This window comes from Aotus nancymaae, unplaced genomic scaffold, assembly GCF_030222135.1.
Source record: "Aotus nancymaae isolate 86718 unplaced genomic scaffold, 86718_ANA_hifiasm-v0.15.2.pri h1tg000058l, whole genome shotgun sequence".
Taxonomy (NCBI): domain Eukaryota; kingdom Metazoa; phylum Chordata; class Mammalia; order Primates; family Aotidae; genus Aotus; species Aotus nancymaae.
This window is the reverse complement of record NW_026988472.1, coordinates 27,520,536-27,534,644: the sequence shown is the minus strand read 5'-3', so window position 1 is coordinate 27,534,644 and position 14,109 is coordinate 27,520,536. Positions and strand designations below refer to the sequence as shown.

General features: G+C 36.1%; 1 protein-coding gene across 12 annotated transcripts in view; it reads right to left on the bottom strand.

Moving 5' to 3' along the window:
• DMD (dystrophin) overlaps positions 1–14,109 on the bottom strand; it is a 2,277,745-nt gene that overhangs the window by 402,311 nt on the left and 1,861,325 nt on the right. For all 12 annotated transcript variants that reach the window (XM_064364425.1, XM_064364424.1, XM_064364427.1 and 9 more), the window contains one exon: positions 7,993–8,165. In XM_064364425.1, coding sequence (XP_064220495.1) covers positions 7,993–8,165 — 173 coding nt within the window. The remainder of the gene's footprint in view (positions 1–7,992; positions 8,166–14,109) is intronic.

Genomic DNA, 14,109 nt, shown 5'->3' with positions numbered 1-14,109 from the left:
ATAAATATTTATTGACTGCCTCTAAGTCTCTAGGATACACTGGGGAGTAGGGAGAGAGGAAGGGAAGAGAGAGCATAAAGATGCCTAATGTTTAGCCTCTGTCTGCCTGGTAGAGGAAGCAAAATATCCTTATGGCAGAGAGGTCTAGAGGAGGATATGGTGAAGGGCAGGCTGCCTATGCTGAGACCTCAAGCTGTGGCTTTGTTTATGTAAGGAAGTACTACAATTCCAGTTCTGGGTTAAATGGTGCTGACTAATTATTAGTGGGTCAATGAACCCCTTTGTGTCCCCTAAGAGAGAGCAAAATAACTCTGAGACTCAGACCTAGGGAATTCAGTTTTTTTTTTTTTTTTTTGAGACAGAGTCTTGCTCTGTCACCCAGGCTGGAGTGCAATGGTATGATCTCGGCCCACTGCAACCTCCACCTCCCAGGTTCAGGCAATTCTCCTGCATCAGCCTCCCAAGTGGCTGGGATTACAGGCATCCACCATCATGCCCAGCTAATTTTTGGTATTTTTAGTAGAGACAGGTTTCCCCATGTTGGCCAGGCTGGTTTCAAACTCTTGACCTCAGGCGATCCACCTGCTTCAGCCTCCCAAAGTGCTGGAATTACAGGCGTGAGCCACCAGGTCCGGCCAGGAATTCAGTTCTAAAGGATCTAAGAGAAACTTGAATGGCATGAAATAGGGACACTGGTAGAAGCCAGGGACAGAGGACAGTCCAGAGAGCTCACACAGCAGCAGAAGACAGACCTAGAACCACAAAAGATGAAAAGCTCTCACATATCTGGGTAAGGGGACTTTCTGTAATTTTTTTCTAAGGTGTGGCATTAGGTAAAATTTCACAATGTTTGACTGATCATTTTAACTACATATCAAATTGCTTCAATTCTTTTTCCTCTCCTAAGGCTCAAGAGTGAAAGGAAAGATGTGATAGGAGGACAAAAACTGCAGCAAAAAACTTATAAAGGACAGAGAACACTGGGTAAGAACTGAAGAGGTGAAAGGCAGCCAGAGAATGGCTTGTAATTTAAAACAGCACATACAAATGTATTCAATCTAAAGCTCTGGGTCTCAATCTCTAGTGTGCATAAGAAACATTTGAGTAGCTTGTTTAAAATCGAGATTGCTAGGTTCCACTTCCAGACTTTCTATAATTCTATCAAGAATCTCTGCTTTTAACCAGAACCTTCACAACTCCATAGGTAAGTTCCAGAACCATTTTTTGACATAGAATTTATTAAAGCATTTCTGATATGCCCCAAACATTACTTCTTGGGCTCCACAGGGCATAGGTGGCATTTGTCGGTGACTTGATTTTGAAGATCTAAATGTAAGAAACATTATGAGCTCAGAACATATTTTCTTTGACCATGTTAAGCCTGTGAAATGTTTTCAAGTCACATTTCTGATACATTTGTTGGAAGCAGGTGCCTATTTTTATTTTCTTGAGTGTATACTAGATATTTCTAAATGATTAACCTATGTTTGCATATGGAATATCTCCTCCTTAAAATGTTTCTTCATATTTGTAATGACTTTTTTTTTTCTGGTTATATTATACATAGGCTGCTGGGGCTGGAAGGAACTTGAGAGATTACAGTTCAACCTTCTTGTTTTAGATATGTGGAAACCAAGATTGCAAAGGTATAAAACAGTTGCTGAAAAACATAACTTGAGCTGTCCTATTTAGATATGGGAAATGGAAATTACCAACCTTTGTTAGATGAGAAAATCCTTAAACCTTAGTGGTTTTAACCAAATGTTTTGGATCTCTGAGCAAAAAGGCTTGTTGCTGTTAAATTAAATTAAATAGGGCCTAAAGCTGCCTCTGTACATAGCGAACTGCAACCCAGCTTGGCATGTAAGCAATACACAACTTAAGAGTACACTCTTGTAACAAATAGCTGAGTCTCCGTCAATCCCAGCAGTCAAGTTTCAGCTAATCACAGGCTATAAACTGATCAGATCATGCCCATATAAAGCAAATGCCTATTTACACTATGCCCAAGTAAGGCAAATTCTAAGCTGTAACCAGTCAAGCTGTTTCTGTATGTCACTTCCTTTTTCTATCTATAAATACAGCCTGCCCACCTTGCTGGGTGAAGCTTTCTGAACTTCTATATCTGAGTACTGTCTGATTCATGAATTGTTTTTTGATCAAATAAACTCTGCAAAACTGAATTTGTCTAAAGTTTGTGTTTTAACATTGCTAATTGTTGAATATATTCTGTTTACTCCTACCCACTCAACAGAAAATAAAAGAGGTGGTTCAAGGGGGCATGCTTAGCTTCTATCCATTTCTATTAATCTTTATTAGTGAAGGCAAGAGTTTAGGGGTTACTACCGTTTAACAAGGCAAGTGCTAATTTCTAAAAAGCTGATAATTTCCACAATTTCTAAGGTTTAGGTAAAATGCAGAGCCTTGAGATGTGTCGGAGTATATTGCTTGGTCTTTAAGGAAGTCCTCAGTGTCAGGACTCTAAGAATTATAGGGACTGATAAAGTGATTCTTATTTCTCTAGACACGGATATTTCAAGTGTGATTTGGTTAATGCCTAGTTTGAAATCCTTAATAAAACTTTACTCTGAGAGGCATGCATTCTTAAAGCAAAATGTGTTATATTGAATTCATTTTTCACTTTGACTTCCTTTATAAAACTAATGATATATCCCTATAAATCTTTAGTACCCTCATGTAATAAAATAGCACTTAAGCATGCAGAAAGAAAAGGTAGGAATGCAGAAATAATAAAGAACCACAATACTGGCATAAAAACAGACACAAAGACCCATGAAAAAGACTAGGGAACCCAGAAACAAATCCACACGCCTACATTTAACTCGTTTTTGACAAATGTGCCAAGAACATATAGTGGGAAAAAGACAGTCTCTTCAATAAATGGTGCTGAAAAACTGGATATCCATATGCAGAAGAATGAATCTAGACCCCTATCTCTTACCATATACAAAAATCAAATCAAAGTAGATTAAAGCCTTAAATGAAAGACCACACACCATGAAACTACCACAAGAGAACATTGAGAAAAATCTCCAGGGTGCCATCAACAGATGAATAATTTGAATTTGTATTTCAGAAACAAAAAAAACTGAAGAACCACAGAATTAAAATAGGAGCTATCTCTTTAAAGAGAGAGAATTAAACCCAAAGAGAAGTCAACATTTGTTTCTAGACAGGTCTTTAACTCCAACATCCAAAAATAATTAATATTCTGAAAGTGAGAGAAAGAAGGTCAGAGATAGTCAATGTCCAAGTTGCATTTTTCTCTCAAAGGTAGACCCTGCCTCTTTTCACCCTTTCTTTGTTCTCCATTATACAAAGACACTAACTATTCTAACCTCTAATAGCAAGTACTACCCAAGAGATTTATTGCTTCTACAGACTATATAATGTCAGTGTCCTTGCCTCTTAATGTTCAGAATTGTATAAATGTGAATATTTTTAAAAACATTTACGAATTTTTCTGCCAAATATAAAAATATCACAGAATGTAAATTTTGCTGAAATTATGTTGACAACATATCACATAATTTTCATAGTTAGTAGTACATACAATGATCTGGAAAAATAATCTAGTAGTTGATTAAATTGAAATCTTCATACTCGTCATTCATATTTTAAGATGAAAAATGCAAGGAATGTGGATATGGAATTTTAAAATGGAAAACACTTTCTTTGACTAATTACCGTCCTAATATTGGATAATGTCATTAGTAACTGTGTGTATGTATGCATGTGTACATTTGAATAAAAAATTTTCCCTTTGTTTTTCTCCCACTTAAAGCAGTTAATGTTTTTGTTTTGTTTGATGGAACTTAAACTATCACTAACTACTTACTTTTCTTCCTTATACCTCTTGGCCAACATGTGATGGGAAAATGAAATGAGAGCATATACTTTTCTTGAATTAAATAGTAGGGGGGAGCTAGGGGAGGGACAGTGGGGGTGGGGAGGTTGGGGAAGGATAATGAGGGGAGAAATACCAGATATAGGTGATGGGGGATGAAGGCAGAAAACCACCTTTCCATGTATGTACCTATGCAACAATCCTGCATGATCTACACATGTACCCCAGAACCTAAATTACAATTTAAAAAAAATGAGATAGGATTATACAATTTCAATTAAATTGCTTTTCTCTCAAAGACATCTTATTTACTTGTCTTTACACAACGCCTTTTAAATTAATCAGTTTTTTTTTTAATTTAGAAAACCAAGGTAGAAAAATTAAACAATTTGCCCAGGTTCATAAAGTGTGATTACAGAATTAAAACAATAGAATTGTAGAACTGCAAGAGAACTGGAAGAGACTGTCCAGGATTCTGGCCAAACTCTTCATTTCAGTGAGGGAGAAAATTGAAGTCTGAAGCAGTTAAGTGACTTGATCAAGATTATATGCTAAATAGTAACAGAACAGAACAGAAGGGAAACTAGGTTGCCCAACTGCTGGCCCATGTGTTTCTACTCTACCATACTCACATATTTAGAGTTTGGAATTTTTGCATTCATATAAGTTATCTGGAGGCAGTAAGCATAGCCCTATAAAGCAACCCTTGAACACTTGAAGAAACATGTTATCAAGTGTAAATTAGAATAGTATCGGGAAGACCTAGTGAGGAAACAGCCAGAAAAGAAAAGATTCATTATGGAATATGAATCAAAATTTGGGTAATTAATTCTGCAATCACACTTTATGTTGCAAGTGTGAGAACCATCAAGTGTACATACTCATATGGAAGAGTTAGGAAACTGTTGGAGAATAGGAATGGGGTTAGAAAATAGAATCTATTGATTCTGTTGGCTCAGAGAATCTATGTTGGGGAGTAACTAGGATAATGCTTGGTGAGAAAGGAACTGAAGGCAGAAAAAGAACAGAGAAGGGAAGGGGGTTATCAAGGACTTATCAGTCAACATTAAATATTTGTTGAATGAACAAATAAATAAATGAATGAGAGAGATATGGAGACCAAAAAGACTGAATCTTTGAACAAAAAAGTAATATATAAACAGTGTCCAAGGTAGAGTATTCTTGTATCAATATGGCATATCATGAAGACTTAAATAAGAATCTTAATCACAGGAAGAGAAAAGACGTATGGCAGAAGAAAAACAAATGGAAGGAAAAGGATATAATACGGACTTGTATTTGGAAGCACAAGGATACCTCTTATGAGCCAATGGAATACAAAGGGAAACTTCAAAATCATTTGGATTCAAATTCAATTTTGTTTCTTTAAAAATGGACACCTGGGAAATAAAGCACTAATGGTTTTATTTTTTTGAAATATAAAAGCAGTTTCAGAATCCCTCATGAAACAGTGAACCACCTGTAACTTTTTAGCATAATATGTTATAACTTGGGCAAACACAAGATGATTTTTCCAGGATATCATTGAAACTATTTTTTAATTGTGGCAACTTTCCATTTTAAAATAAACCCCATGGAAGAAGTCACAAGATTCATAATACAGGTGTATCAGTGCCACTAATGGTTCTGTATCTGACTGTTCCGGTTGTTCAGGTTGTTCATCTGCTCATAATCATCCCTAATTACTACCTACGCTGTACTTCTATCAACTGAACCCTACCATTTGCTATAGATTGACCGACACCCTAATTTCAATCAAGTGTCAGGAAATATGCTAAATTACTCTGATGTGGAGACTTACTTCTTTGCTTTTTATGAGTGCTTGTAACATATCCTGTGTTAGAGAAGCCTATATAAAAGCCAAAAACATTGATCTGAATATTTAAATTCTAGAATTGGCAGCACCTTAGATAAGCTAAGGTAACTGTTTTCCACTTGATTAATGACAGCAAGAATTAAACTGCAGTAGCTGACATATGGGAAACTGCTGAGAATGAAGAGTCCATATTTTGGCTGACATGCTGTTTGCCACTTTCAATTCTCCTTTTATTTTATCAAGTTCACATGAAGGAGAAAAAAGGCACTAAGTGATATTCGGAACAATTATAGCACATTTCTTTTTCTTTTGTGCAGAAAAGAATACCTTTACTTTACCTACCAATATCTTTTCCATCTCACATGTTCACTTTTTTTTTTTTTTTTTTTTTTTTGGAGACGGAGTTTCGCTCTTGTTACCTGGGCTGGAGTGCAATGGCACGATCTCGGCTTACCACAACCTCCGCCTCCTGGGTTCAGGCAATTCTCCTGCCTCAGCCTCCTGAGTAGCTGGGATTACAGGCACACGTCACCATGCCCAACTAATTTTTTGTATTTTTAGTAGAGACGGGGTTTCACCATGTTGACCAGGATGTGTTCATTCTTTTTTAATGACGAATGTTATGAAAGTGGCCTATGCCATCACACATACTGACCTCTCTTAAGAGTTTAAGCTGTAGAAAGTGAATAGAGCCTCCCTATCTTTGAAAACGCTATTGCCCATTGTTGCTCCCAGCACATCACCAACAAGTTGATACAAAATTCATATACAAAATAGGGAGACAAGAAGAATGTCTGGGAAGCCAGGGTGCAAACTTAGGGGGAAAAAATGCCTTATACATAAAATTAAAATCCTTTTCTACTCCTAGCAATCTACTCTCCATTTCATCCTTTCAATTTGTATGCATTTCTTTGTAGAAGTTTCCTTCTTTCTTTATATGCTATGGTATGATACGGTGGTTAAAAGTTCAGACTCTGACGTCAGACTCCCTGTTTTCATCTTGGATCTTCCACTTGCTAAGTGACCTTAAGGACGTTATTTAGCCTCTCTGTGCCTCACTTTCTTCAAATGTAAAAAGAATTTAACAATAGAATCTACCTCTTACGGTTGCTGAGAGCATTAAACCCATCGATAAATTTAAAGTGCTTATGGCGTTTCATGGTATGTAGGTATATCATGTAAATGTTAGTTGCTATCATTATTTCATACTTGATGCAGACATTTACAATAGTGCTTTTGAATTAATACAAATTCAGTTTTTTCCTCCTTATAGAAGTATATGTGTTAAAATTTTGGACAAGTTAGAAGAACTATAAAGAAGAACAAAAAAAAAATCTCCCTTCTGTAATCTTTCTACCTAGAGACAGTAGCTACTCCCGCTATTTAGTGCATACTTCCATAACTATTATTAAGTCCATTTGGTCATCTTCTACCTCCCTTCACTATTGCTTTTGCTCTAGACACAGAAAAAAAGCACAAAATATTTTTATAAAGAGAAGTGAATTAGGAAAGGCAACCGATTAGACAGCAGGAAGCCTAGCTTTCATTCCCCGTCCTTGCTAGATCATTTAAGTAACAATGGGGATTTCACTTATCTCTGTCCTTTCATTCCTCCATTGGACTACTGCAAAACTGTTATAACAAGAACTTCCCTCTGCCTTTTTTACAAAGATGCTAAGATGCATGCATTAACTTCTCAAAAGAAAGCTGATACGTAAAACGGGGCAAAATATAAAGTACGTGAGTGTAGTACAACTGAAAGCTTAGTTTACAGAGGATGTGTTTTAACAAAATCTGAGAGTAAGCAACAGATATAGTCTCTCTTTAGCTGTAGGAGCTATGGAGAGGTCTCTGCTAAACTGTTAATTATAATGTGTTACGGTTTTTAAAGAATGTCCTTTGGTATACATTTAGACTACTGCCAAAAATAATTCTGTAACACATATCCCTTAATTTTTTATCACTTTTTGTATAACTCTGTGATATGACAAGAGAGAAATTTATGAAATTAGAATAACTGCACTCCTCATTTAAATTCACTCTAATGTCTTAATATGCATGTCTCCTATGGTTATAAAACATCACCATTTTAATCTAATCTGAATCCTCAAGTATCACCTCCGCACCAAGCAAATAAATGATTCATTTATTCAAAATAAAATGAATCATTCTGAAATTGGGTGATTTACATAGACATGTGAGATACTAGTTACTTGTGCTAAGACAATGAGGACAATTTTGTAATTTTAATTCATTTGTGGCCTTTTTGCTCCAGATCTTTTCCTACCTAATGTTGAGAGACTTTTTCCGAAGTTCGCTCCACTTGAAGTTCATGTTATCCAAACGTCTTTGTAACAGGACTGCATCATCGGAACCTTCCAGAGATCTCAGGATTCTTTGGCTGTTTTCATCCAGGTTGTGATAAATATCCGTGTGAGCTTCAATTTCACCTTGGAGGTCCTACAGGACAGCAGAAAGAAGAATATGTTCAGAATTACCAAACAAAGGAAACAAGCGATGAATGTGAATTTGGTGAATTGCAAAAAACAAATTATTATCAGTTCAAAGACGTTTCAATCAGGCTAACTAACAAGAAGATACACCTCAAATCCCTTTTCTTGGTGTGTTGCCTTCTCTTGTTATTATGAAGATTCAAAATGGGCATCTTATAGGCATGATAAGTTTATTCCTTGCCATTATGAGTTAGAAAGTAATGTATTTATAACTTTATAAAGTTCATAAGTTATATCTTCTAGTCTATGGACAAAATGTATTACTTCATGGAGGTGATAAGAAATAAAATTCTATGATAAAGTATACTCCAGTGCCAATAATTTCATTACTATATGGTTCAAGTCATATTTTATATTTATGTAGTAATCTGTAGAGTTAACTCTGACCATAAAAGCGTGGAGAGACTAATAAACAAGATTGTACTTGGTCCACAGCACCAGCACATTGCTGGGAGTCTATCATGGGAGAGAGAATCTTCTTGACAACACACATTAAGTTCACCTTGGTATTACAGCATCGTACACACATTACAGCATCATACATTTATTAGTTATGATTTCCCATTTAATATATCACATTTTAAGTTTGACAGATGGAAAGTACATAGGACCTTGGTAAGAGTTATGATAAGAGGTTATACATTCAACCTCATTTGTATATACACAGATCAAGAAAATTATTATAGTAGAAGAATCTGACCTTTACATGGTATGTCTTCCTGTGTAACATTTTCAGCTTGAACCGGGGACTACAGCACTGATCCTGTTGCATAGCAATCCTGAGAAAAACCAGAAACTGAAAGAGCCCTGCTTTAAAATGCTAACTTTGCTTACATTCTGTTGACAGAATGAATTTTGGAGCACAGGCCTCACCAGTCAATAATAATAAACAGCCACTTTGTACTCTGCACTAAACAGTAGCCAGGCGTGTGGATGTGGGAGGAACCTCAAAGAGAGGAGGCCTGGAATATGCAACTGACAGTTTATATTAAACAGCCAACTTTTCTTATCATTTTGCCATTACAAGCCAGAGACATTATAAATTCATTTTATATATGTGTTTCCCTCCTTGTTCCCAGCAGAACAGTCAAAGCCAAGGGAACATTCCTTAGAGAGCTGCCGGGTACCAGCATTCCTTTCTGCCTACACAATGAATGGATGCTTTGTACATTATCTGACTTGCTCTTAGAGATTTGTATGCTTCTGTTCAACAAGTTTAAAAATTCATTCTGAAGCTCCAAACAATTGGATTGATCTGTGTAACTAGAAAATTTTTTTTTCTCTCTCTCTCAAATTGAATTAAATTACTCTGCTAAAGTAAGGGAGCAAGTGGCAGAAATAACATGTTAGAAATTCTGAAGAACTGGCTCACGTTTTCACCCATAGCCTCTTCAGATGCAGTATTTTAAATGTCGCACGAGTAAGGTAGACAGACAATGAATGTCTATTGTCACTATTTCTGGCAGCTAAAATATGATGGACTCTAAAGAGAGTTGTGTCCCATTCTCTTTGACACGGAGACAGGAAGGGGAAGGAATACGGATAGAACCACGTGAGAAGTTGATGATAGAAGGGAAATACTGAAACAGACTGAGTAGTATCGCTGTCCCATCAAAACCAGGTTTGTACTGGAAGGATATAGCCTGATTTTGAAACTAGCTTACGTGGTAGAAGGTTAGTATTGGGGTGCTTGCAGAATGAAGTTTGGTCAAATATATACCCACTTTAAGTTTTTGTTTCTTTTTTCCTTTTCCCTACATGGAATAACATGCCTGCCTAATTTGCACTTCTTCAGCAAAAGAGAAAACTGAATTAATTTATCTAAGTACTTCAGGAGAAAAAAACCAGCCAGATCTAAGTTCCAGATAATTCCTTCACTTGTCTCTTTTACTTTACTTGTGTTGTATTTGATTTGTACAATATCGAAAACTTTACTATTGTGTATGCACTTAGGGGATTAAAGAAAAACTTTTAGGTGTTCAAGAAAATAAAGTATTTTCACTAATAGCATCAGTTTCCTATGTTTACTACATTAACATACATATAAAAAGGATAGCACATATGAATTTTTATAGACTACATTGATAGCAGAGACCCAGGCTCAATCACAAGCTCCTTAAGATTATGTATACCATGAAGCCACCAACACTTTGTCTTCTCAAGCATAAATAGAATGTCAATTCATGAATTTGATGATTTTCATCTTTGCCATGTATATTATATTGCATATAAACATCTCTGCTGTATTATCAACAAAGAAACGAATATAAAATTGATAAACAAATATTTATTGAGGACTGATTTATTGTCTAGTTTTAGCACTTTGGGAAATGTAAGAGGAGTGCAAATGATGGTTCTGTCTTTAAATTTCCTAAAACCCAGTGTGCACTTTTGTTTAATTTGTTTATATTACCAGATAAATATTGATGGGAGTTCCTACCAAGTCTTCATAGACACTCATCCGTTTAGAAATGCAGAGATGGCTAAAGTTGTCTTAGCATTGGCAGGAAGGTAAGTCTTATGTCAGTACTCCTTTTCTAGGTCATGATGCTGATATAGAGCTATAAATGACACATGTACAGTAAAGGGCTTTACAGGTTACAAAGCACTTACAAATGTACCACCTTAGTTATTCCTCCCCCTGGCTCTGTGAACTATGTCAGATTTTCTGTTTTGCAGATGAGAGCACTGAGACTCAGCGATGTTTAACTGACTCGCCTAAAAGTCACATATCTGACAAGTGTAAGAACTGGGAAATGGATCCAAATCTCTTTATTCCAGAAGATCTTGGGCCGTCTCCACCAACCCATTTGCCAGAAGCATTGGACATACCATACGGTAGTCGTTAAGCTGAACAAAGATACTACTTGCAAGAGGAAATAAGTGTCTGTTGAGAAACAAGCACACTGAAAGACAGCATTTTTGAGTTTGATAAAATATTTACCCAAGTAGATTGAATTGTTCTGAATGAAAAATTGAATCCTGACTGCTCTTTTCACTTCTCATTTAGCATTGGGCATCCTGGACCACCTGTGAGCAAAAACTGTCCTCATTGAAAAGATCTCCTTTTTACAAATATCCCTGCTGCCAGAACAGAAATTCTGCCACCAGTAATTCATCTCTTTGTCTACAAGAGTCATGTGGACTACTATGAACCACACCAAGAAATGACTTGACACTTGAGCATACGCATAGTTCATCCATGTTTCTTTGGGATGTGGTAGGAAATCTGTCAAGCTACAGGACTCAGGTAGGTTGCCTTAAAGGGAACTAAGTATTGGGGAAGAACCCAAGGCTGTCTTTCAAAAGCTGGCATGCTGTAGTGGAGATTTTTCAGTATCAATAGGTAGCATGAGTCATAGATTGGTAATAAGGGCAGACTGGAAGGAATATAACGTAACATAGCATAGCATAATGTAACATAACATAACATAACATAACATAGCATAACACTACCATGATGATATTTGTCTAAACTCATCATTTAAAGACTAAACCTCCAGACTTAGTGAGCACAGAAAAGCAAAAGGTTGATATGGAGAATCAAGTGGGGTTCTCAGAAGGTAGCCAATCTGGACGAAGGATTTTTTTTTTTTGAGATGGAGTCTTACTCTGTCGCCTAGGTTGGAGTACAGTGATGTGATCTCGGCTCACTGCAACCTCTGCCTCCTGGGTTCAAGCGATTCTCCTGCCTCAGCCTCCCGTGTAGCTGGGACTACAGGTGCGTGCCACTACATCCGGCTAATTTTTTGTATTTTTAGTAGAGACGGGGTTTCACCATTTTAGTCAGGATGGTCTCAATCTCCTGACCTCATGATCCACCCGCCTTGGCCTCCCAAAGTGTTGGGATTACAGGTGTGAGCCACCGTTCCTGACTGACAAAGGGTAATTTTGTAATTTTCACAGAAATTTTTGGATAGTTTCATTTCACTTCTGACTTAACTAGAAAACATTATTCAAGCTTTCATTACTGCAGTCACTGTATGCTCTCTAATTTTTTTCTTCTTTTTTGTGATTGCCGTCTTCAGGAAAAACAACAATGAATGAACAAAGGGAAAAGGTATTTGCTACATAACAAAAGCCATAGCAGTAGCAGCAAGAGCAACAACATATATGAGACTTCCTATACAACAGGCACTGTCCAAAGCACTGTAAATACATGAGTTCATTTTCTCCTCTCAATAAACCTCTAGAGTAGGGGCTATTACTATCTTCATTTTCCATATAAGATAATGAAACTACTATAAGGTTAACTGAACATGCCCAAGGTCACACAGCTAATAAATGCAGCATGATTTAGAACTTAGTCAGTTGGACTTCAGGGTTTGTGCTCTTAACCACTAGGCTACATTACCTTTCAAGTTTAGTTGTTGGTGGTAGTTTCTCCTATTAATAATGCCACTATCTAAATTTTAGCAAATCTAGCACTGCCATTAGAAAATAAAGGATAATGGTTTCAGCACTCAAAGAGCAATTTTATGGTCTGATTAATATAAAGACTGTTAAACAGATTTGTAGCAGTGGACAGAGATGCATCCAATACAACAAGAGAAAACACAAAGTGGTTGAAAAAATGCGTGCAAATGAGAAAAATAATGTATGTCCCCATAAGAGAAGCATTTGGCCTAAAGTTCTGTATAATTATAGAGCAAATTTCAGCTGGGAGTACCAAAAACGTTCAGTCATGAGACAAGCAATATGTTCATAGTATAGCAGTTTTAGGACTAGGGGAGATCCTGTTTTCTGAAGGGCTTTTACAAATTCCACACTTCTTTCTTATCTGAGTGACATCTACTCCTGTTGTGAATCTCCTTTCTCAGTTTCCAGAGAAAACTCATTTCAAAGTGCAGTTAAATTGACATAGGTTTGAGTCTTCTGTTCTCTTTCCCTTATTAGCCAAATAATGATGAAAACTCTTTAATTACGTGGGTGTCAGTAAACATGAAATAATAGCACATATCTCCTGAATTGTTTTGAATATTACATGGAATAATTTTTGTAAAATATTTTGAATAGCATCCAGAACACAAGACATCTTTAATAAAAAATAGCTAATGCAAGGCTTACTATTGTAAGATAATCCATGTGGAAATCAGATGATTGAAATAGATTTCATGAAGGTACGAGACTTGGCTTGAGCCTTGAGGGATATATAACATTGAGAAAGGGGAATAAAAGAAAATATTCTGGGTAAAAAGAATAGCATGGGAATGGAGTAAAGGTGAAATGAATTTGGTTTATGAGCAGGGACAATGAATTGTACAACCTGAATGTTGAAAGATATAGGTATAATGCAGCCCAACTGCTTAAACCAAATTAAATAAAATCTTCCTTTAGGAAGCCACTGAGAATAAAAGTTTATAAAGAAAAGTACAAAGGCAAGATTATTGAATATTAAATTTGTGCTATTTCATTCAGCAAGTAGAATTACCCATGGAATTCATAAGTAATAATACAACTGTGGAAGAAAAGGAAAAGTTATGGATGTTTTACTAGAAGAAAAATAAAGAAGGGAGAAATCAAGAATTAGTTCTGTATCCTTCTTTTTATTATTAACCATTTTATTAACCATTAAGCAAATGGTAGTGATACTGTTCTAGAACATCATGAATAATCATATCTACATATTTCCTTTCCTATGTAAATGGAATTGTCTCTAAAATAGGACTCAGCAAATGAAAACTCCCCGATTTTAATCTATTTGAGAAGTAAGGAAACAAACACAATGATGTAGAAAAAGTAACAATAAGTGATCAAATCTCCTTAAAAATTTCATTATAGACAAACGTGTATTATCGCTAAGCTTTTCTGAAAGCAGTTAGTATATGAATAATTGTAAGGCCATTAGTTCCTCTTTACTGATTTTTACCTAATTTAAATAAGCTTGATAG